The sequence below is a fragment of the Artemia sp. Qi Xiang Cuo genome, chromosome 14 (genome assembly GCF_049724085.1).
Source record: "Artemia sp. Qi Xiang Cuo chromosome 14, ASM4972408v1, whole genome shotgun sequence".
In the NCBI taxonomy this organism is placed as follows: domain Eukaryota; kingdom Metazoa; phylum Arthropoda; class Branchiopoda; order Anostraca; family Artemiidae; genus Artemia; species Artemia sp. Qi Xiang Cuo.
Window position 1 is genome coordinate 39,923,303 of NC_142807.1, and position 25,546 is coordinate 39,948,848.

At 33.7% G+C, this 25,546-nt stretch overlaps 1 protein-coding gene across 1 annotated transcript; it reads left to right on the plus strand.

The window, feature by feature from the left end:
- The first annotated feature begins 6,813 nt into the window (after positions 1-6,813).
- Lfg (Glutamate NMDA receptor-associated protein 1 lifeguard) lies at positions 6,814-24,571 on the plus strand. The gene is made up of 4 exons (XM_089099770.1): positions 6,814-6,950; positions 11,694-11,892; positions 16,307-16,568; positions 23,741-24,571. The coding sequence occupies exons 1-4, from the start codon at positions 6,884-6,886 to the stop codon at positions 24,107-24,109; spliced, it is 897 nt and encodes a 298-aa protein (XP_088955896.1). The 5' UTR covers positions 6,814-6,883; the 3' UTR covers positions 24,110-24,571.
- The last annotated feature ends 975 nt before the right edge of the window (positions 24,572-25,546 follow it).

The window sequence follows — 25,546 nt, forward strand, 5'->3', positions numbered from 1 at the left end:
AATTAATACATTAAAAAAAACGGGGAGGGGGTTGAGGGTTTTTGAATGCATTATATATATATATATATATATATTTAGCTCTTTAAGCTTGCAAGCTACCTACTGAGAAAAACTGAAAATAGTTTTATTTTCCTTTATTATCAAAAAAAAATGCTCATTGTTTCAAATTTAGATTTTTTAGAATACGAACAGATTTCTTTTTCTTATTCCAGATTATCCGGTCACTGACACTTCCTTCAGCGAGCTTCCTCTTTGTATACTCAAGCGTAAAATTGTTAATAATCATGCAGTTATAAGCATTTTTGTGAAATTCAAAGTCAATTTAGTCGGAAATTATTAAACTCTTTGGTATAACAGCCTTTTTTCTCTTTAAACTATCAGATTTCAATCAAATGTAGACATAAATAGAAATTTAGGAAGTGGAAAAGTTAATTAGCATGGCTCAGTCAATCCCCCCGTAACCAGCATAGATTCTAAATTGTTTTTTTTTTATTCTTCTTCTAAAGACGAAAAGCATCATTAGCCTACTATGATCTAAAATATCACTGAAATACATTTTCCAGCAGTACATGATAACGAGCTATAAGTAAGGAAAAACCGAAACTCAAAAAAAAGGAAGCTTTTGTAACAATTAATACATTAAAAAAAAAATCAACATTTTATTCTAGCCCCAAATTACAGATCGATTATTTTTAATATAATAATGAGAATATTTTTACTCGCCAGAAATTTCTTATAATTATGAATTTTTTCTATGTAAATACTTTTTACAAAAAATGCCTGCAATGCTATCTCGAACATACACTATTCAAAACTGAGTGAGAATCAAATATGAAACCTCAATATATACAAAAAATAATTGGCGAGTAAAAAGGGGCATCGGTTTTTTGGTTTACCACTAAAAAAAAGACACTGAACTTTGAAATTGCGTAAATCCTCTTGACAAAGAGTGTAATGACCGAGTATAATGACCTGTTTACCTACCAGAAAAACCTGTTTGGTACGGGGGCCTTGTAGAATTCAATAGATGGTATATACTCAAAACTGAATTTGCACTTTTCTGAAAACAATACAAATGAATGTGCGTGCATTGTCAGTTTAATATTCATATACTGATATTTAGTAATCAAAATGTTAATATTATTTGATTTATTAAAGAGTAAAAACATTCATATTTTTTTCAGTACAGTGCAAATTATGTTCTGGCCTTGGGAAGGCATAGGGGGTTTGAGCCCAACTTATGTTAATTTCAGCTCGTTTTGAGTTTGACTCGGTTGTTTATTGTAATTTCTGTTCGTTTTGGGTTTCATTTATTTATCAATGCTGATTTGTGGTAGTTTTACGCTTGGTAGATTATTTGATTTTGTTTTTGCTCATTTTTGGTTTAATGGAGTTCTTTACTTTTCTTTGAAAAACTTATTTGCGGAAAAAGTTTTTTTTAATTAATACTAAACAATAGAGGTATTGACCCCAAGTTCATATCACAGGTAGCGCAATCGCACTGCTTAAGTAAAGAACGATGTTGGCACAATGTATTACTTATTATTATTATTCAACTTAGTTGCAAATATTTTTCTTCAAATTAGTTGAAAGTATTTACAGTTAAAGAAGGGGGCAGTATCCAAATTTTGTTTGTAGTGGAACTATATTTGTCTTGACCAATCTTAGAAAGAACTAATAAATTAAACTGAATGTTTTATTTATAATGATATTAATTGCTGAAAGCTCATCAGTTCAAAATTTTACTGTAATTTTAATATTTATCATCAATATTAAGTACAAAAGAAAATATTTTTAATATAATTCGTTTTCAGTAAAGCGCCAATGACGCAGTAGGTTTTAGGCTTCTGCAGTGAGGCGATACCCAAACTCTTGTTTGTAGTTATTTTTATTCGATTCAAATTTGATTTGCATATTCAATTTAAGTTTCACTTGTTTTAAGATTTATTTATTCATTTACATTAATATATATTGTATGTTTGTTCGCATTGATTGTTTTTTTTAGTTTCTGTTCGCTTTAAGTTTCATTTATACTTTAATAGAAAAACTATTTTTTTCGTTTTAAGCTTTATTTTCACATTCAATATAAGCATTACTCGCTTTAAGATCTATTTGTTCATTTATATTATTACTTGTTGTGTGTTTTCAACTATGATTGTTTATTTAATTTCTGTTCGTTTTGGGTTTCATTTATTCTTTAATGGTAATTTCTGGTCGTTTTGAGTTTGAATTTTAACAGGTATTTGTATCTCCTGAGCTTAAGTTTAAAATGGCCTTTACTTTTCTTTTAAAAACTTATTTTTCGGACAGTTTTTTTAATTAATTATAGTAAAGATCGATGTGGGTATAATGTATTATTTTTTTATTTTGGTTTAGACCAGGGCACTTCGTATCGAAGGAGTTGTCGTAGGAACTTCGAAAAGGGCTCATTCGATTGAAAATATTGAATATAGAATGTTTATAATAAGTAGGATTTACAAAATTACTTACATGGATTCACGATTTCCGTTTCTTGGCCCTTCAGCCAGGATGTGCAATGGGGGGGGGGGGGAGGGTTGAAGACCAGCCATCCTGTGCTTTTGTACACGCTTCCTGTTTACCTTCCCTAGATTTTTCCAGGTACCAATTCAGAGCTGAATTGACTCTGGTTGCGCTTGTCAAGTTGCACTGCTGGCCCCCGTTCCTTACGATATAACCAGCGACACCTGGATTCAAACCCCTGTCCTCACGGCCGAAGGACGTCAAGTCGAGCCATCAAGGCTGACTATTCTGCTTTTTTGAAATTATGTTGCTTTCTTGATTTTATCAATGAAATTGTAATAAAGGGTTATTTTAAATAAAAATACAAAAAAGGCATTTTTTTCGGGGTGGAAGGGAGGGGGGGGGTGTTGAAAAGAAACGAAGAAAATAAACCGACAATTTATTTTGGTGTATATTTGGGGGAAGTGTACAAAAAAGAAAACACGTTTATTGGGATTTTCCTCATAATTGCCTTGTGTTTTTTTTTGTAATATTCTTTTTCTGTAGGAGGAGAAGGGGCTGGGCCATTCCAAAAAAGATTCATATGTCCATGAATCTACTTTTTTTTTACAACATTGACACGTTAGTTATAAAAAGTAAATAGAAACTCATTGAATTCATAATTTTGGACAGATATAGTGACTTTTCTTAGTTTGAATGGTACTTAGACTACGAGCCCTATTGTGACTATTATATTCCTTAGTCATTCTTGTCATATACCTTAACGCTGAAAAACTAAATACGAGATTTCTCGCCTTAAAACTCAATATCTTCATGACTGCTTCCATATTTTTGTAATTTTTCACATAAAAATAGAGGTAGAGATAACCATCAATAGACCCCACTGTTCCAGGGTTGCGTTTGTATAGTTAAACATGAAATGACAATTTTGAAAATATGGCCTAAATTGTAGGTTTCATCAAATGCTATTCAGAATATTCGAATGTTCAAACTTCTTTTAACTATGTTTCGAAAGCGTTTAATCAAGTGTGGACAAAGTTTTAACCGAGATTCTACAATGACTGAGGGATGGGAACTTCAAAACAACTCAGATAATTGTTGCATAGTTAGCATGTTAAAAAAAAACAGAAAGAAAAGACGCTTGGTTTATAAAAGGCCCTTGGGTCGAACTTGGGGATTGTAGAACACCTATATCATTCCTAACCTAACCTATTGCAACCCAAAATACTTGATAACTTCAATTGATAACTTGATAACTTCAATTGATAACTTGATAACTTCATGTATGTATGTAGGGTTGGGCCAAGGTCTTGCGGGGACTATAAGAAAATGATATATGTAACAAATAAACGTTCAAATGGGGAAAAATTCATTTATTTAGACTGATAAAACAGGTACAAAAGTCTTAGATATTTCAATCACATATGTAGCAATCTTCATCAGTAGAAATACTAAAGTATTAAAATTAAAATAAAATATTTATACAAAACAAAATAATTAACTTCCGGGTCGTTTACTAAATTTTTCTGAGAGATTTAAATAACAGGGTTCATCCGTCGTCTTGAGATGTAAATTTTCTTCTTTAGTCTTGCCTAAATGTAAAATAAAGTTTCAATGAAGGGGGCAAAGTCTTCTCTGTCTTCTAATTGCAAAAGAAATGTTGAATTTATATGTTATATACTTGATTGGTCTGATCTCCCCATATATACGACGCATTGTTGACGTAATACCTTAAATTATGTATCCTTTTTCTACTGATTAACTAAAAAAAAACAAGTTTTTTAACTGAAAGTAAGGAGCGACATTAAAACTTAAAACGAACAGAAATTATTCCGTATATGAAAGGGGCTGTCCCCTCCTCAACGCCTCGCTCTTTACGATAAAGTTTTTTATTGTTTTAAAAAATAAAGTTTTGAGATAGAGTCAAACTTTAGCGTAAAGAGCGAGGCGTTGAGGACGGGACAGCCCCTTTCATATACGGAATAATTTCTGTTCTTTTTAAGTTTGAATGTCGCTCCTTACTTTCAGTTAAAAAAGACTTGTTTTTTTAGTTAATTTCTGAACGTTATTGAATTAATGCAGCTTTGATTTTGGCTCACCGTACATGAATAATTAAAACGAAATTCGCATATTACTTTTCCTTTTTTGGGCTAATTGGCTTTCTCGAAATTTTGTTCTGACGTAACTTACGAATTAACTTACGTAACGAATTTCTATATTCGTATGTTTTTATCACGTATATGAGGGAGTTTGCTCCCTAGTCAATACCTCGCTCTTTACGCTAAATTTCGAATTTTGTTCGAATCACAAACCCCTAAATCACAAAGGCCGGTTAATTAGAATAGATAACTCTTTTGAAAGTACTAAAAAACTTTAGCGTAAAGAGCGAGGTATTGACTAGGGGGCGAACCCTCTCATATACGTAATAATTTTTGTTCGTTTTGAGTTTTAATGTTGCTCCTCACTTTCAGTTGAAAAAAAACTTGTTTTTTTTATTTAATTTCTGATCGTTTTTTAAATAATGTTGGGAAATCTGGCGCCACCTTCATGGAGATGTTCCTTTCCCCAAGTAAATATCCTCCATGGAAAGATCTTCCCCCGTAACCCCTACTCCGACACCCCCCCCACTAGAAAAAAATTCCTCCTGAAAACACCTCTATACTTCCCAATAACCAATACTGTATTTAAACAATGGGCAAAGTGTATAACTTGCAGCCCTTCCCCTGGGATCGGGGGGGATTATGTCATCCTCAAAGACATATTAATTAGATTTTCGACTATGCTGAACAAAATAGCTACCTCTAGATTTTGATCGGGTGACTTCAGGAAAATAATCAGCGTGGGAGGGGGACAAGTGGGCCTCCAATTTTTTCGTTTACTTAAAAAGAGCAGTAGAACTTTCAATATCCGTTCGAATAAACCCTTTAACGATATTCTAGTACTACTGGATGGATACGACCACCCCTGGGGAAAAAAAAACAAATAAACACGCATCCGTGATCTTTCTTCAGGCAAAAAATAGAAAAGTCCACATTTTTGCTGATAGGAGCTTGAAACTTCTATAGTAGGGTTCTCTGATACGCTGAATCTGATGGTGTGATTTTCATTAGATTTCTATAATATAGAACTCTAAAGAACATGCATCCGTGATCTTTTTTCTGGCAAAAAATACAAGATTCCACATTTTTGCAGATAGGAGCTTGAAACCTCTATAGTAGGGTTCTCTGATACGCTGAATCTGATCGTGTTATTTTCATTAAAGTTCTATGACTTTTAGAGGTGGTTTTCCCCTTTTTTCGAAAATAAAGCAAATTTTCTCAGGTGCGTAACTTTTTATGAGTAGGACTAAACTTGATGAAACTTATATATTTGAAATCAGCATATAAATCTGATTCTTCTGATATGTCTATTTGTATCAAAATTCCGTTTTTTAGAGTTTCGGTTACTATTGAGCCGGGTCGCTCCTCACTTACAGTTCGTTAGCACGAACTGTTTGATGACGATCATTGTATTTTGAATTGCAGTTATCAAGTATTTTGCAATAGGTTGCATCAAGACATGTCGAATTGTAGACAGAGAAAAGCCAAGACAGATAGTCCAAGTAATTGAGAGGCAAATGTTTAAATGGCTGGGGCACGGGTAAATGGCAGGAGTATGCATGACGAAGTATGCAGATCGAAATATCTAGACTTTTGTACCTGTTTTCACTGTCTAAAGAAATGGATTTATTCCCATTTGAATGTGTATTTGTTCGTCATAAAAAGGCAGAGTGGTCATGAAAAAAGATACTTAATTCAAGGTATTACGTTAAAAAATGACATTTCCGGGTCCCCATAAAGACTATCATACCCAAATGATAAAGTAAGCTAATAAGGAACTTTTGACTGAAGGCCTTATCTGATGGTCTTAAATAGAATAAAATGTTAATTGCGCGGTCATATTGGATTTTCACATTCTTGGGTTTCTTGCATACATTAGGAGTCTTAAAGTAAGCTATGTGAATCAGGCTAAACTATAATGGAAGAGCTGTAGACTCCTCAAGTTTTGGGGGGCTACTAAGCTGGAGCCTTTACTAGTATAGTAAGCATTGCGTGTTAATATAGATGAGATTGTCTGTGTGTATCTTTGTTTATGGAATTGTCAATATATTTCGACGGTTATCTTCAGTGAAATAGCCAAAACGTACGAGATACTTGTTAGAATTTTAATGGTTAAAGTAAGTCGACATTTTCTTATCAGTGTTTAATAGTTTATTATCTTAGTTCTTATAATCATTACATCATTTTTCTGTGGTCAGGTGTAGCCTTCTGTAATTGATTTTATGTTTCCATAGTTCCATGCTAGTACAACAGTTGGTTGCTTTTGAATAACGAAACAGTTATGTCTTGAATATTTTTGTAGAATGGTGAAAAAGGAAGATATATCTGTTATATATGATGATTGGCTTAGTAAAGCTAAAGTTGCTCCAGGTTTGCTCTTTGTATTTAGTCCTTCCTTAGCCCTTCCTTAGATCAGGAGTCTTCCAAGAATTTTTACATTGGATCCTATAAATCCTTCGGCCAAGCATTTCAGTTATATTCCGGTTCCTTATGTGTAGGTGGATTATCCAAAACAAAAATTAATTTGTTAAAAGAGAGAAAGAAATGCAGAATATGCCTTTCTATATCGATTGGAGACGTCTGCTAAATCGCTAGATGACCTTATATTTTTATTTATCACTCTTCATAATGTGGGCTAAGGCGTGGCAATAAAGAGTAAAGAAACATTTTTAAAGGAGTAACAAAATATATATGTTAATCCTTATTCCTGTTGGTATGTTGTACGATACATACAGGCAAATATGGTAGTTTCCTATCAGGATCCCTCCATTTGAAATTGATCTTTGGCAAGATTTTTATTTATTTAGTGAGAATTGCCGAGATGGTATCTATCTTTCTAAGCTAACCATTGTTTCTAAAACATAAATTTTGTTTTCTTCTCTCTACCCTCGATTTTCTGTCTCTTTCTCCACTCTTTTCCTTGATTGATTTGGGCATCCTGTGATTTGAAATTGGTCTTGTGGGTACATAGAGTAGGAAAGACAAAAATGTCAATGAAAAAAGTTATTCAGGATATTTCTCTAAGGACAAAAAGGATTGACTTTGACTAGGAATAGTTTCTTATCATAGAAGGTACAATAGTATATTTCATTCGATGTAAATTTTCCCATATGTATGAAAAAACATATGTATTAAATAAACCTATTATTATTTGTGTCGATATTCAATGAACATATTATTTCTAGTTGCATTTTTATTTTGAATAGAAAAACAAAAGAAAAAAAAATACTCTGTTTAGTATAGGCTTCACTTTGACCGTACACGAGTGATGTAAGTGTAACCTTTGAACGGATCAATTTATCTCAAAATGTGGCTTTTCGACCTGTTACTTTCTTCATTAATGTCATAAGTAGCTTTCCAAAGCTCTCTTTGCTAAGTCGAATGGGAAGATGTTTGCCAGATCTGGCTCTGGAACCTAATATAATATAGCATAATGCAAAAATCCTCTAAAATGGTTAATTAAATCAGTATCCTCAAGGAAAACTGAGTTTTTCGATACGTTTAAGATTGTAGCCGTAAAGAAAATTTTTACGGGTCAACGAATAGTTGAGTCGTTTATTATGTACATAAAATTTGTGTTTCCTGGTTTTGATTTTGTTGAGGTCTTGCAACCCGTTTTTTTCTCCTCTTCTCACCTTCGGTGTTGTCAAAATTTGGCATTTCGATCGTTAAAAAAAAAAAAAAAAAAAAAAAAAAAAAAAAAAAAAAAAACTTCAGAAAGACTTTCAGTGCAGATGAGTTTATTCTAAAGATGCGTATATCTTCCCATGTTCAAGACTTGAAAAGATTTAACCACACTCGTGGACGATCATTGCAACTAAATATTTTTTTTTTTCAGATTTCATTCTACTTTCTACAATAGTAGTCATTCTTTTTAATTTAAATTTTCATGGTATCGTTATATAGCCATTCTTTGTGACATGTTAATATTTGCGACTTTTTCCTTTCAAATCTTTGTTATTGTAGCTTCTATCTGTTTTTTCTTCTTGCTTTTTAGTTTACGTACATCCAAATTAGGGAAGTACATCCAAATATATATATATTTTAGACTGCCAGAAGTTTGAAAAACCACTATCTTTGTTTAGGCTCTGTAATCTCTCGCCTACTTATTTTTTGTCGTTTTGTGTGATGTTTTCCACTCTTTCATATATATATATATATATATATATATATATATATATATATATATATATATATATATATATATATATATATATATATATATATATATATATATATATTTAATTTGATTTTCTTTTTACAATTGGTTGTTGGATTTTGTCGAGGTTTAGTTGTAATTCTGCTAAGATTTGTCCTCAATGACTTGTTTCTTGCGTAGGCTAAGTACCAAAAATTTGTATTCTTGCCAATCAGTTATATAAGTTATCTTTCATGTCTATCTAGCCTTACATAAGAAATCAAATTAGTACATGTATCATCTTCGCCAAAAGATGATGATTTGACTATTCGATTCCACCGAACTTCTTGCTTTTCTGACTAAAGGACAACAAAGTTTGATGACTGTGTAAAAAAAGAGAATAAAAGCCTTGGTTTTCTAATCATCTTAAAATCTAACTTGTGTTATCAGATAATTTTTTTTTAACTTGACGCCCAAAACAGACAAGGGAATAATCTCAAGAGGGGTGAACTTATTATTTCTTTTTAAAAAAAAATTTTTGGTATTTTTTCTCTCATTCTCTGTATTTTTAGGCTATGGAGACTTGCAGAGAACTATGCCGGTGTCTGTTTGCGTATAGATTTTATAGGTTGTTTAATCTGCTGATAAAGGGTGCTGCTAAGGCATGTCCTGGGTATAACTGAGGATTTCTTTTTGGGGAAGGGGATACCATTCTGCATCAGAACCTTGGTTTACGATCGGATTCACCACATTTTTAAAAAGAGCTGCTTTTTCCCCTTGCTAGGAAGAGGGTTTACATTGCTGTGATTCTCCTTCCAAAGCATCTCTTACCTGTAAAATTTTGTAATGCGGTATTTCCAGTTTTTCATTATCGACCAAACTGGTGGCCGGTGTTTACCCCCCAGAAAATACTTCCCGGAAAATACCCCCCGCCGCGGAAAATCCCCCCCCGCGGAAAATAAGGCTCCAAATTAAAAAAAAAATGTATTTGAGTTTCTTTTTTTATTTCAGTAGAGTGAAGAAATTTTGGTACTTGTGTATTATGGCCACCCACTCAAGTTTACGCTGTGTAAAACTTAGAACACACTGGTTTCTTCTTTAGTTTTTTTTTTTTTCAGCTTAGCGCAAGACAAGACAAAGAAAAGTGACGTAACATATGGGAAATATATAGTTTTGGCTATATATTTGCACATAAGGGGGGGTTAAAGTATTTTGATAGTTTGAAGTCAGAAAACAATTCTTTCTAGGTATATGGCTATTAAAAAATTACAGAAGAAAAGCGAGGTATCTGGAAATTTTGTTAACTAAAAAAAAGTCTTAGTATAAAGCAAATGTAATGTTTCATTTAAGGTTTTTTTTCAGTTTTTTTTTTTTTTTTTTAATGACCGTTTTTCCAAGTATTAAGTACTGTTATTAGCTTAATGTAGTTTTTCATTTAAGTGTTTTGTGATGATCTCTCATCAAAGTTTATGTTACTTGTGCCTTTCATTTATGTTAATTTACTGTGTTCATGGCCGTATAAAACACACTTATATATCTATCTGTATAATATGCATAATAATTGTTCCAAAAACATTTTTAATGCAGACCCGCTATACTTTACCCCCCCCCCCCCTAATGTGCAAATCTATATCCCAAATTTATTTCTAAATTAACGAAGCAACTAACGAAAAAACCGGTGTATTCTCGAATTATACACAGCGTAAACTTGAGTAAGTGCGCATAATACACAAGTACCAAAATTCCTTCCCCCTACGGAAAAAAAATCAAATAAAATGATCAATTTTGGAAAGCCTTATTTTCCACGAGGGAGGGGGTCTTTCCGCGGTTTTTGGAAGGGGGAGGGTAAACGCCTAAAACAGCGTAAACTTGAGTTAGTGTGTATAATACACAAGTATCAAAATTCCTTCCCCATACGGAAATAAAAAAAAATTCAAATAAAATTATCAATTTTGGAAAGGCTTATTTTTGACGAGGGGGGGGGGGTTTAACGTCTAGAACCACCAAAATATACTTTAAAATACATGTCCCAAATACAAATCCCTCCAAATACCAATCCATGTGTAAATCTTGGGTATGTTCTTGTGTCCTCTCAGTGAATCAAACAAGAAATGTTGAACGCTTTACTGTATTTAGGTCAATTCGGCTTCTATTTTTCTTGTTTAAATAATATGAATATTACAGCACAGTTTTTGATGCCCTTGGACAAAATATCAATTACTAACTGCTACGCTATTTCAAAGAGCATCGGACATGTTTTTAATTCTAATGAAGCCAATGAAATACAATTTCTGTTTTGGATTCATAAATTAAGGTTGAATATTTATCATTGGTAATTATTTTTATTTTGTGGAGATTTAATGCAAGGGTAATTTTTCTTTTATTCAATTTTTGACTTTTCAACGTGCCTAAAATTTAGAGCGCGTTCCAAGCGATAAAGTGAAAGTCGTTGTGGAAAATTTTGAGGTTGAACTGACGACCCCACTAGCTTTGTGACTTGACCACTCAGTCGTAAGGTTAAGCTGAGTTCGGCTCTTGAAAAAATCGTGTTAGAGATCAGATACAACTTATTATTCCTTTTATTGTTCATTTACGAATTACTTGCAAATCTCCGGTGAACCTTTACTGCTTGGATACTCGTTTAGTGTTTACTAACGAAGATGTTAGTTGCCAAGAGTCAGAGTGAGGCATCGGAGGATTTTCTAAGGGAAGAATCGTCTCATATTCTAAAAAAATTATCTGAAGGAGAGGGGCTTATAATTTTTTCGTTTTGCTGGTATGTTTAGACTCATGCTAATAATTGTTTTTAGAAGAATTGTAATCACATATTTTAGAAGATTTACATTCTGTATTTAGTTCTGTCATATTTTATTTAATTTTTTGTATACGGACCAGAATTTCAACTGGATGCGTAAAACCTGAAATATTGGGATTGCTTCTATTTTAATATTATTCTAAGTCTAATTTAATTATAGGTGCTAGTCCACCACCTTATAATCCACACCAGCAGCAACAATATCCAGCGCAAGCAGCTTTTCCTGCTCAGGGTATTCCACCTATCCCTGTTCCAAGGATTCCTGCTAATATGAGTGACTACAACAGTTTTGGTGAAGATGAAAGAGGAGGCTCCTCTTTCAGTTTTTCTGATGCTTCTATCAGAAAAGGGTTTATCAGGTAAATCATTGGATTGAATAGGTATTGTACCATAAGTTGGACGTGTAATTTTTTTATCTTGTGCTTGTAATGCCTGGCCCACATTATGGTCACAGTTGTGAATATATCCAAATTTTGCGAGACTACATCATCAATTATACATCTGGTTTGTAACTTACCATTTGAACAATTTTTGATTTTCCAGCTAGTAATGTATGGCTGACCAATCCAAGTAAAGATAAGACATAATTCTTTAAATTCGAAAAAAATGGAAGTTTAGAATAATAGTTCTCCTATGTGTAAGACGCATCTGGCAAAATATTCAAAGGTATAGCATCAGATATTTGGGAACAAATTAGTGTTGATACAAGCTTATCTTAGGTCCTGAACCTAATGTTTATTAAGTTTTGTTATATAGAACTTTTTATTTTCTTCCCTTTTTAACATTTTAAAGTGCTCATCATTTCAAGGAAAGGTTGTTTTTTCTGGCTTTCACTTTAAACGAATGAAATGATAATAAAAAAAAACATTGGCAAGAATAATAACAAGATTGCTAGAGGTATTGATAGAGGTACTAGTCCTAAACTCTTAGGTTTAGGACTAGTTGATTTGTATAAAAATAATTGATTCGTATATGTACGAATCAATAAAAATGAAGAATCGAATTGCCATTCTGTGGCTTAAGATGCAAAATATGTTATTCTGATAGAGCATGCTAAACTTGAACCTGAAATTTATTACCCATAGCTAATCCTTAGATGCTTATAAGTGGTTTTTTATCTTTAATTTGGGTGGTTTAGATTCTAGAAAATTGTATAATGGTTTCGGGGAAATTTCTAATATGTTTTTTTATGATGGATTAGAAAGTACTCTGCTTTTTCTAGCTGTCATAGTTTTTGCAGAATGATTTTCTTTTCCGTTTAGTTTTTGTTTTGAACATCAATAGATCAACAAGGAATACTTTAATAAATGATTACGATGAAAAAACTAAGGCTGCGAAAGTAACATATTATTGTGGAATATACTTATGTCTCCGGACTCAGAACCAATAAATAACTGCATTAGAAAATATGGAAAAAAAAAATCTAGCTCCTGTTTTCAATCCAAAACATTAATAAGCGGGAATTTAGAAACAGTGGCAATAATTACGCTGATGAACCAAACTAGTTATTCTACAAAAATTAAAATATGTGGGCTCTTATTCCTTTTTTTCCGCGGAATTTAAAAATGTGGTAAGAATTTTTTTATCGTCACCAATTTTTATGCAATCATTTTTTGAATTCGCAAAAATTCGACAAATTACTAGGTAGAAATTAGGAGCCTTAGAAAATTCTAATGGTGATTTTGAGTTCAGTATACAAAATTCCGTAAGTTAACTTTCCTAAATAATAGAAGTCTGTTTTATTATGCCTTTGATTCTTCTGTCAGTTTTTTTCCAACTTTGCTATGGAGATATTTTTTCAATTGAAGATTATAGGGAACAATTTTTCAAGTATTTAAGCGATTAAAATGAGTATTAACTTAAAAACAATATCTTGGCCAAAAATTAGCATCATTTGCGCTTCTATTGATTAAATTTGGTGGCTTTACTTCGACAGTAGCATAACTTCTAATTCTGTCTTATTTCATGTTCAAATGCTGACCCATAAAATTATTCTTCGAATGTGAAAAAATTTGTACCGAAGATTTGACTACTTTCGGTAAACACTTAAAAAGATTGCAGGTTTAATCATGCTTAAGTTATAAGGTTTTTTCTAGCATTAAATTTGATAAGAATTTAGACAGACAGCTATATTAATTCAAACTTCAATCGGTTTTGCTCTCAATTAACTAACGGACTGCTAACCATTTAAAGCTTAAATTACGAGAGCAAACGATACATTGATCGTAACCATAAAGAAAAGAGGATAACGTCGCCAATTTCTCTATGAATGTATGGCTTCAAGTCAATAGAAATGGCTGCGGTATGATCTAGTTTTAGGTGATAAGGAACTATTCTTTCTACATTGATTGGCAAACACTAAGCTAAACTGAAACTTCTCTTGCTATTATAATTTCTTATTATTAGCAAATGGGTCACAAAAAACAACAGCTAAATTTCCAAATAACACTAACAAAATATAACATTCCACATTACATTCACATTAAGTCCCAATGCACATTAGCGTGTTTGGGACGACCCAAGAAACACAAAACGACTATTATTACTCTTCCTCGGAAAAAAAAAAATCTTTTCTCCTCCTCTTTCCCCACCCCTACTAAAAAATAATCAACAATTCTGAAATTAATATGTATACAGGGAGCTCGAAAGAGTCCCTCACTCATAATCTACAACTCACCACAATTCCCAGCATATACCGACATCCCAGCACATCCAATCACAAAACATATGAGACAAAATCTCGTTTAACAAAACACAAGCATAAACTCACTCGAAAATCAATAACTCAATCCGTCTCTAGATCATTGGTTAAAACAAATACATGACAAAGAAGCACGGAATTCCTTAAAGGTGAGCTTACCTTTTACTTCTGCTGAAAGCTTGTTCCAGACTTCAGGGATTGTATACGCAATGAAAACTTAGATGTGGTAGTCATAGGAATAAGTGTTCCAATCAATTAAACCTATCCAGTTTCATAATTATATCCCCTTTTCGTATATAAGTCCGGAAAACATACAGGTAATAAATTAGATACTAAATTATACATAAACAAATTTAGATGAAATTTAACCAATAAACAGTAGAACTTTGAATTGGATATACCAAAATCTTACAGTCTTATTTTGCAATACACAGGTGGGTAAATATGGCCAGTGAACGTCGACGACCAAAATAATACGCATTACAGTAAATATGGATGAATAAGAGACCTTTTCGAGGGAAAAATTCTCCAATTTCCGCAGAACTCCAACATTCATAGCTATTTTTGTGCTTAAAAATATAATGTAACCTTTAAAACTAAGTGCCTTAGTATTAAAGGTTATCTGCCATGACACCGAGATACTTTACAATACTTGTCCGTTTTATACTTTCACTTTCTAACTAAATTTCTTCAACCCTAGGACAGTAATTTGCACTTCTCCCATGTAACATGAATATTGCTTTCTTTTGTTTAACAAAAATTGTTCACTCGCATCCATCTTTCAATTATCACCATCCCTTGCTTCATGCTATTCTTCAAATCAGCTTCTGTTTTTGCAGCTATTGTTAGCTGAGTACAATCAGCAAAACTTGGAAGTATTACCCGTACCTGGGCCCCATTGTACTGTAGTATTTACAGCTGTTTGATAGATCCATTAAGACCATTAATATGTACAAGAAATATTAGGGTCCCAGCACAGAACCTTTTAGCACACAACACTTTACTACCATCTTATCAGACAAGATTGTCTCCACTCGTACTCTTTACGTTCTTCCTTCAAGAAATGAAGCTTTCAGTTTTAGACTATTGAAAGGTATTTCTGCGTTCTTAAGCTTAACCAATAAAATATTATGGTCAGCACTGGCAAAAGCTTTTATAGTATAAATACAGAAAATAGCCTCAATATCCTGTTTTGTCAAGGCCTATGTATCTGGATGTAATTAAATTTGGCCCTTTCCTTCTGAAAGAGCTCGATATGAAAATCTATCCTTTTCTGAATAACCTTATAATGTGTTAATGGTCAAAGTCTTTTGACTCACCTGTTCCATGGTCTTCCTTATTGTCGTCGTCCAGCTATTATTCCTTCGAGTTTATTTTCGGGAAACGACAAGGGTCATTCTTTGACGTGCCCAATCCACCGCTCTTGCTGCCATTTGATTTTATTCGGGATTGTACCGTAAGATTCCTGCTGTTAAACATAAGGATATTGCGTTCGTTCTTCGTTGTCAAGATGATCTCAAGATCTCACACTAATGCGTAATAAACGGTAAAACCAGACTGTTGAAAAATCAGATCTTTAGCTGGTTTGAAAGGTAGCCATGCTTCCATATTTTCGATACTCTACTAAAGCTAGAGTTAGTGAGAGCTAGTAGGCGTTCAAAATTGACGGTATAACAGTTGTCAGCAGACAGGAGGCCTCCATGGTAGATAAAGTGATCGAGTGCTTCGGTCTTTGGGGGGTTTGCAGCAGTTGTAGTCATCAGATCGACACTGTCAACATATCTGGCCCTCAGCTGGAATTCCTCCTATTTTGACTCTATATTTGACTGACATGAATAACAGTACGGCAGGCAGAAACAGATTGAACAGGTTTCTCAGCATACTACAGACTTGAAAGACGCTAGAGGAGATTGAAAATTCGTCAGTGATAAGTATTCTGCTTTTGAGTTTGCCGTACGTATTTTTAATTATCACTATAATTTTTTTTTTATGGTATCCTGAATATAAATTTATGTTTAGACTTTTTGATTTATTGACAAAAAAGAATATGGATTACATTTTGCTGTTTGCAGGAAGGTGTTTGCAATTCTCATGTGCCAACTTCTTGTTTCCCTTGGCTTTATCTCATTGTTTGTATACAATGAAGGAGTGAGGCAATGGACGTTAAGGAATTCATACTTAGTCTGGGTAGCCTTTGCGGTGGTCATGGTGACCATGCTTACTTTGGCTTGCTGTGACGGTATGAGGAGAAAGTTTCCTTGGAATTTCATCCTCCTTGGATTGTTCACAGTGGCTGAAAGCTTCATGCTTGGTACCGTTAGTGCTACTTATAAGGTATTTAAATTAGTTTATTTCGATATAAGTTTTTTTTAATTTATTTCCTTTGTTTTGACGCGCCTAAACAAAATGATTCGGGTCTTTCGGGTCTTTTCGCAAGAGATATGGAGGGCTTTATTTGGAAAAATAAACCCACAAGATTAAAGTAAAAATAGGGGTGGCAAAACATACGCCTAGAAATTTTTAGGTGGGATTAAGTATTTGTCATTTTTATATTCCTGAAATCTTTCTCATAATACCAAAAACCCCACATAAAGTAAGACTGAGCATTTGAAAAGGGAATAGTAATTTGTAAAACAGATGGCAATGTTGGTGAATTGTTCTTTAGATATTTATTTTTTAAATATTTGAAGATCCCTTTCTAAAATAAACATACGGGAAAAGAAACAAGAAAAAACAACTTCGAATTTAATTTTATTAAGGTTGTTCTTTCACATTGGACAAATGGGAATAATAATGTAAAGCTCAATTGTATGCGAATAAAACGAATTCCATTCCAGTGGCAGACTACAAGCATTGGTCATGCATATCATCTCTCATAATCAAGTAGTTTGTTGAAAGTTATTAGATTCTGTATTAAAAAATGAAAATATATACAAAGTTTTCTGTTGTTTTTTCTTTTGTTGTGTTTTTCTTCTTTACATATTTATTTTTTAAATATTTGAAGGCCCTTTTCTAAAATAAACATACGGCAAAAGAAACAAGAAAGAAAACCCTTCGAATTTAGTTTTATCAGTGTAGCTGCATCTCAAACGACAATACTGTGGGCGCCTTCTATCAAGGTAGTTCTTTCACATTGGGCAAATGGGAATAATAATGTAAAGCTCAATTGTATGCGAGTAAAACGAATTCCATTCCAGTGGCAGGCTACAAGCATTGGTCATGCATATCATCTCTCTCATAATCAAGTAGTTTGTTGAAAGTTATTAGATTCTGTATTAAAAAATGTAACTATAAACAAAGTTTTTTGTTGTTTTTTCTTCCAAAATTATATACGACATAAAATTTAGCCATTTAAACGAAATAAAATATATGTTTTGGACCATAAAAAGAAATAAAATGTAGTTTTTACTTAACACAGATTTTTTTTCAAGCTAAATAAAAGCTATATCTATCAAGATGTTACTGATAGCTAATACCTTTTAAAGATTTTGTATAAAGGAGTTGTATGAAGTTTGAAACTTTTTAATTTAATTTGAGTTAGGCATAATTGCTGTATTAGGGTTAATTCGAATAATAATAATAATTTCCCTTTAATTATGCATTTCCTGCATTACAGGAAACCCTTGCTTACCTGTCTGTATATCTTAGATTATACTAGTTTATGGGCTGAAGTGTATTTGGGTCCGACTCTCATAAATAAAAGACCGAAGATTTGTTCCAAGGGATGGGGTCAGATGACCGCAAAAAGAGAATTTTGAGGCTCAAATTTTCCCACCCTCTGAATCAGCTTTTGGAAGGGTACATTTTGAGGGTAGGGTACATTTAGAAAATATCAGGGATGGCACAAAGTCAGTATTTTATTTTGTTGTCACCTTTTTGCATATTACGTCATTTTGTGCCACTTTTGGATGGAAGTGCTTTTGTCTGTTTGGACAAGCTCTTGGCATAAGAACTGGCTACTGTGCTACTACTGTATGTTAATTAATTATTGTGAAAAGAAAAAAAAAACTAAAAGCAGCAAAAAGATTGACATCTGGAGACCCTTTTTTATTTTATTTTTCACTTTTGCCTATCTTCAATACCTTAAATTCAAGATGTGGCTTGGGCCTTACGCTATTTTAAAACTTGTTCAAGGTAGATCTTAACACTAAAAGATCTAATTTCCTATGTTGCTGCACAAATTAACAGATGGACTACTTGTAAAAACTCCTGTGATTCAAAAGTCATAAGGATTTGTTTCTCAGCATATATAATTAGTTACTTCGAACGCTCACAGCCTATTCCAAGCATTTCACGGCTTTGTTCTGAAGAAAGTATGTAGAGTTTTTGCCACCTCTAGATCGATGCGATGTGATGTGAGCTCTGTGAAGCAATCAGCTATTTTTCGTCTAGGTTTATAATAATTTCAACAGTATTGGGCACAGGCAATTTTCACTTTAATGTTTTTATTTGGGGATTTTAAAACGCACCATTAATAAATACAATACCAAGTAAACACTCATAGAGATTAGAATGATTATGACAATTATAAACACTATAATAATGACTTCATTGCTAGGGTGGATATACTTCTGTGATAAAATGGAGAATCCTGAGTAGTAATGAATCACATCTTAAACAATGGTAATTGTTGGTCGCTTTGGTCTCAGATATGTGAATGAATATTTTTTTTTACCTGTCCATATTTTTGGCAATCTTTCATTCAGGGGTCAATTTCTTTCAATCTTTCAGGGGTAGTAAAACAATCATGACAAAAAAAAACCCAAAAGGCCAGGTCCAATGTTTCGTTTATCTGAAAGTTCTTTTTTAATGTAATCCAGAGGTTTCAAACCATTGTTCTAGTCTACTATTACTTAGTAGATTTTTATCCGTTGATTTTTGAATTAAAATCAAGTTTCCATCAAGACATGGCTAATTGAAGAAAAAGCCAAGACAGATAGTCTGAGTGAGAGGCAAAGTTGCCATAAGCCTTTTTCAGGATTGTGTAAAAATTGTGTCATTTTCACTTGTTGATATATATTCTATCATTATTCATCAATCCTTGGGCAGAACTAAGGGATGATTGGTAATTTAGGGTTTACTCATGAAGGACAATGTCCACTGGACTTGTAGACAAAACAGGGGACTGAATTTGCTTGGACTCAGAGGCGAACAAGTGACCTAAGCCTAATAGGCGTGTCCGCTTAGAGTCTCAGGCGCACTACCCTGTTTTAGGATTAACACATGACCAACAAGTCCCCTGGACTCGTAGGCGAACGGGAAGACCTATAATTTTCCAAGTGTTTTTGTAAACCGGACGGGTAAACAGTTAGAGTAAGGAAATCCAAAAAAGGTCATTATAATTTATTTGCGGTTGAGGCTAGACGCAACACAGCATGTACTTTAACTGTTTTACTTAAAGATAAATGGAATAAGTAAGAAATTGTTGAAAGCTTGACTCGCTGTTGTCCATCTTCTTCTAACAACTCACTGCAGCACCAAGCCGCCTGAGGGCAGCATAGCTACGTACGCTCCTCATCCATCCCAATCTATTCTAAGCCTCATTCTTTACACCCTGCTAAGAAGTTCCTATTTCCTTAAATACTTCCCTGACATCCTCTCACCCAAACTGAGGACCACCTGCTTTTTGTTTGGCCCTAGATGGTTGGCCTACAAGGACAATCTTGACAATTTGTCATCCTTCATTTGCTGAACGTGTCCTAGCCAGTTCAACCTTCCTCTCATTATAGCCCTAGAAAGCGGGATTGAACGAAATATTTTGCACAGCTTGCTGGTTGAGATGCCAGTCAGGCGGGTACCCAAAACGATCCGTAGGCAATTTCTCTGGAAAACATCTAGCAAATCCTCTTCCCTCTTTCGAAACGTCCATGCTTTAGAGCCATACTTGATATCTGTAATCACTGTAGCTTCCAATATTCTAATCTTGATTCGCAGACTCGTCTTCCTATTCTTCCAAACTTTTCCAACTGGGAAAAAACATCATGGGGCCTTGACTATTCTACTTTTAACATCTTCACTACACCCACCGTCTTTTATAATAATACTACCTAAGTAAATGAAGCTGTCCACTTGATCGATCTTCTCATTGTCGGACATCACCTCCTCCCCTTCACTTGTTCCTAGTCTTAGTGATTTCGTCTTTTAAGATTAATTTTCAAACCTATTTGTGCATCCTGAACTCTCAAAGCCTCCAAAAATTCATTCATTTTGCAAAAATTTTCATCTAGGTCGCTTAAATCATCAGTATAATCTAAATCCAGGAGAGTTTTACTTCCCCGGCTGACTCCGTGTCCTCCCATTGCCTTTGCTGGGGCCATTTAGGACAAAGTCCATAACTGTAGCAATGTTATTTTCGTATACAGCACTAATCATTTTAATGTTTTATCTGACATACCATGCTAGAATAGGACCTTCCCTAAAGCTCTTCTATCAGCTGAATCAAACGCTTGCTCATAATGTATAAAATTGAGACCTAAAGGGGTTTAATGACTCACGCACTTCTCAATTATTAATCTAAGAGTAAAAATTTGGTCGAAAGTTCCTCCCTCCCTTTTAAAACCACTTTGTTCTTTTTCTTAAAACTTTATCTGCAATATCTCTAATTCTAACAAATATCATCATACTAAATAATTTGTTTCATGCAGAAACCAAACTATTACCTCTATAATTAGTATTTTCTCTCTTTTCACCTTTCTTTGAGATGGCTTTAGTTAAAGTTTTCCTTTTCGTGAGGTTTTTCCCCTTATTCGGAAATCATATTCATAATCTTCTGTAATTTATCTCTACCACCATATGTAAAAGACTCATTTACCGCAGTGCCTGGGGCCTTATTATTTTTAATCCTTTTAGTATTGTTACTAATTCTTCCTAATAAATCAAACCTTCCTTCACATCTAAGGTGTTACAAAATTTTTCATCCTTCTCTATATCTTCTACTGTAGCTATCACGGTTTAGCACATTCTCAAAATGATCTACCCATTTCTCATTAACTCTTTTCTTATCACTAACTGTGGCCCCGTTCCTATCTTTAAGTTCAGATCGACTATATTCCTTCTCAATTTATTAACATGCCGGTACAATATTTTACCATTATGCCGTCTAGATGCATCTTCCAGATTCTCGGTAATTTTAGCCATGACCTCAACTTCACACCTCCTTAGTTCATATTTTAACGCTTTCTCTTCTTTCTTTATGTTCCTCTTATTTTCATGTGATCTATCACTCGAGTAATTCTTGTACGAGCCCCTCTTCTCTATTAAACATAAAGCCTTTTTACTAATATTCCTATCTGCATTCTTTACTTTATTTCCTAAGACACCATCAGCGACCTCATAAACTATTTTCCTGAAATTATTCCATCCATCTTCTACATCGTCAAGTTTTAAACTCCCAGTTTATGTCCTGGAGTCTACCAACTTCATAGCTTCCTAGAAGGGAGTTGCCGTTCCAAAATTTCAGCTATAGATTAACTCTTGACACTAATAGATGGTGAACTTTGCTTATAACATAAATAACAGCACTCCTATGTACCCTAGAAAAGATTCCCATTGCGAGAAATTTACATCACTTAGCCAGAGGGACAAAGAGTTAGCTACTGGGCTTTCCTTGAGCGAGAAGCCGAGAAGAGAAAGCAAAAGGCCTAATAATAAATGAAGGAGAAATAGAAAGGTGTTGTCAGACAGAGAGAAATTTTAGAAAAGTGACTTGCAGTTGAGACCTTGCAAAAATAGCTCAAGGAAGAGAAAGTTGCTTTTCTGCAAAACGTGCACTTTAAGTTAAGTAACTCGAAGGTGGATTTGAGAGTTTGTAACCGGGTCTTGATGGCCTTAGAATTGGCTTACATGATGTTCGGATAATGAAAAACAACAGAAGGAGAAGAAAACCGTATCAAAATTTGAGTCAGGAAACGAAAATAGACATTGATCGGTTGTTTTGTCAAAAAAAAAAATTATTTCCATTGCATCTCTGTCTTTTTAGCTGTGATTAATTTCTATGTCTGCTTACGAAGTTATTAGCTTAAAAAAAAAGAAAGGAAAGAACAGTCGAGAGTGGGACAAAAAGGGTCAGTAGGTATGTGATGAAAAAGCACAAAATGGTTACTATTTTACTACTAATTTTTGACCCTAGGGATTTTGGAAGTTAGCCACTTTTTGCCACTTTCTGTATCTGAAAGTGATTGAGTAACCTTTCATCCTAGACTTGCGAGCTTTACCTCCAATTTCAAATCGTAACTGCGGTCTAGAACCTTCTCAGTTTTCGCCGTTTTTTAGCTTAAGGAATCTCGATCTTTAAATTACTGTAAGTCATACCTGCGCGTACATTAAAAAGAAGGGCCCATCTCCATCCCTGTTGTGCTCTAAAAAATTCCTGCAGGAAAAGCTGTAGATGTAGAAATAAAAATTGACTGTTTAGTACTTTTGACTGCCTATCCTTTCTTCCTTGGAAAAATCTTCTGATTACGCACTCCCTAAATATAATCTTAACTACATCTTAAAAAAAAACAACAAAAAAACCTGATTTAGCGTTGATAAAGGCAGAGTGACAAGTGAGACCCCAAATTAATGTGAACTCTTGGCATTTGTAAAAAGCTTGCTTACTTGCAACAGGACCAAGTGTTTTCCCCCTCACCTGTCATTTGAAATTCAGATGTTACGTGGTAATTTGTTTAACCGTAAGCTCCTCAGTTTTGCGTCTGCTGAAATCGCAGTCACACCATAATCCCGGCCCTATGCGAAATGATTACAAACATATCAATCATGCAAATGATTGACAGCAAATTTAAAATCAATGTATAATTTTGAATGACGATGGCTATGGCTGTGATTTTAATATGTTTTATATGTTTAGTGCCTTATTATGACAAGAACTGCCGCTGATCGGTATAACCGTTTTATGGCGTTTGAAAATAAAATCGTTATTTATTTTATTTATTTTAACATCAAGATTTGCACGTACGTAGGTAGAATGGAGAAATTAGCAGTATGGCAATTTTGAACCATTGCCTTTGAACTTGGAGACTTGGATAAAATTATCAAGGTATTTCAAATTATCAGATATAGAATGAGGTTTAAATCCTTCTCAAGTTATTTTTGACAATGAAGAAAAATGGAGACTGGGGCTTATGTTTATCATTGGGACAAATGTATTGCTGTATCCTATAGTAAATGCTTTTATTTTATATCAAGTGCGTGTAAATCGTTTGTGATAAAACGAGCTTCGTATTATGGTTCTGCTGGTTTAATGAGCTGCTCAGTTACCAAAATAATTCTAAAATAACCGATGAAGAAAATTGTCTAAGAATATTCATTTTTGGGTTTTTATGTTCAGTGCCCAAAATAGTTGCTTTCATTTTGGGGAACTTTTGTATTTTATGAGGGAATATATAAATATGAACGTTCAAAAAAAAACTTTTTCCCTTGAGTATCTATTAAAGTAAATATTTCAAAATTGTGTTATTGTTTCATAAGTTTGGGTAATTTTTTTGTGAATCAATTTATTTTTTCAGGCTGATGAAGTCGTTCTTGCTGTCGGAATATGTGCCGCCGTCTGTTTAGCCCTGACAATCTTTGCAATGCAAACGAAAGTGGACTTCACAGCAATTGGTGGAATTCTCCTCTGCTGCACCGTAGTTCTTTTCATTTTCGGCATCGTTGCTATTTTCATCCCTGGCAACACTGTTCGCTTGGTTTATGCTTCACTTGGGGCGTTGCTTTTTTCGGTTTACCTCGTTTTTGATGTTCAGTTAATGATGGGAGGAAAACATAAATATTCAATCTCGCCGGAAGAATATATTTTTGCCGCTTTAAATCTCTATGTTGATATCGTGAATATTTTCATGTTCATTCTTTCTATTATTGGTAATTCAAGGAATTAGTTTTTCCTTATGTTTTTTTTTTCGTCCAGTAGTGGTAACAATTGATTTTTTGTTAATGTATTTTGGCAATTACTATTTTTTTGAAATTGAAATGTCCTATATTCACTACATTTCATTTAGAATTTTCCTAACTGAAAAACAAATTTTAAAATTAAAAAAGGTAGAATTATTGTAGGAACTGTACTAATTTGAAATTAAGTGTTTTATCGAAGCTTTTCCTGGGTAAACCCTACTTTGTACCTTTCCATTTCATAATTTATTATCGTATTTTCATTACATGCTGTATATATCGTTTAATTTGAAAAGTCTTCAGTACCTATACCGAGAAAGAAAATGATTGTTCCAATGTTATGAGGTTTGCCTTGGAAAATGCTTTGCCTATGTGTTTGATTATTACTATTCCTATATTTTTGTGTTGCATTCATGTGGCTCCAATAAATTGTTGATAAAATAAAATGGAAACTGCGTATACTTTTGTCTAGTATTTTCCAGATAAGTACGTACTTACTCATCAAAATCTGCTGTATTTCCTTCAAAATAATTTGTCGGTTATAATACACTTGTGCCAGGGCCTTTTCCAATGTTCCAAGTTCTTTTTGGTATTTCCTTGAGCTCTTTTAGCAAAGCGCACTTTTAGCTTCTCAATTGTGGCGACTTATCATTCTTTCGTGGGTGTTTTCTGTTTTGGGAACAAGAAAAAGTCACCGGAAGCTAAGCCCAGAATATGTTGGTTGAGATGTGATTACGGAATTGTTTTTGGCTAAAAAGCTACAAAAATTTTGCGATGTTCATGCAATAGTGTATGTGGTCAATTTTCTGCCCTTTTGAAAAAAGAAAACGTAGCTGCCACATGTTTCATGGCGAAATCCGAAAAAATTGCGTGGCGTGATGAAACCAGTGTGCCTATATCCCAGCAACTTTGCTGATGGTTTTTGATGAGTTGATGTGCTGGTGGATCCAGGCAGGCATTGTCATTAACATCTTCATTACAGCAGGTGAGTAGGTACCATTTATAAGCACTTTTTTGGCTCGAACTAGACTTGCCAAATGTCACAGTCAATATTTCAAACACATAGAACCCTAATTTTGTTTTTCACAAAAAAAATTGATACAAAGTTCTGATTTATTTCCTCAAAAAAAAAACTTGTCAAGCATGCAGCAATAGGTCTAACCTTTATAACTATTGAAGAAAATCAAAAATGCAAATAGCTTTGCTAGATCTAGGGTACAGTTTATATAATTATCCAGTATGATCTTTCCCTATCTCAACCATTATAAAAACCCGGACCAAGGTGCGAGTGCTCCAGAGAACGTTTTTGCAGATAGAAACAAAGGCGGCATCAGATCTTTTCACGGGTAGACAAGTCAGACTGTGATCTAATCGGAAACAAGTGGTAACCCGCTATTACGAATAATGCACTTTGTTGGAAACAATCG

What these genes read in the sequence shown, in the direction of transcription:
- Lfg (XM_089099770.1), top strand. Translation starts at nt 6,884, where the DNA reads ATGGTGAAAAAGGAAGATATATCTGTTATATATGATGATTGGCTTAGT. An exon ending in TAAAGCTAAAGTTGCTCCAG is followed by an intron (nt 6,951 to 11,693) that starts GTTTGCTCTTTG and finishes ATTTAATTATAG; the next exon opens with GTGCTAGTCCACCACCTTAT. An exon ending in CCGTTAGTGCTACTTATAAG is followed by an intron (nt 16,569 to 23,740) that starts GTATTTAAATTA and finishes TTATTTTTTCAG; the next exon opens with GCTGATGAAGTCGTTCTTGC.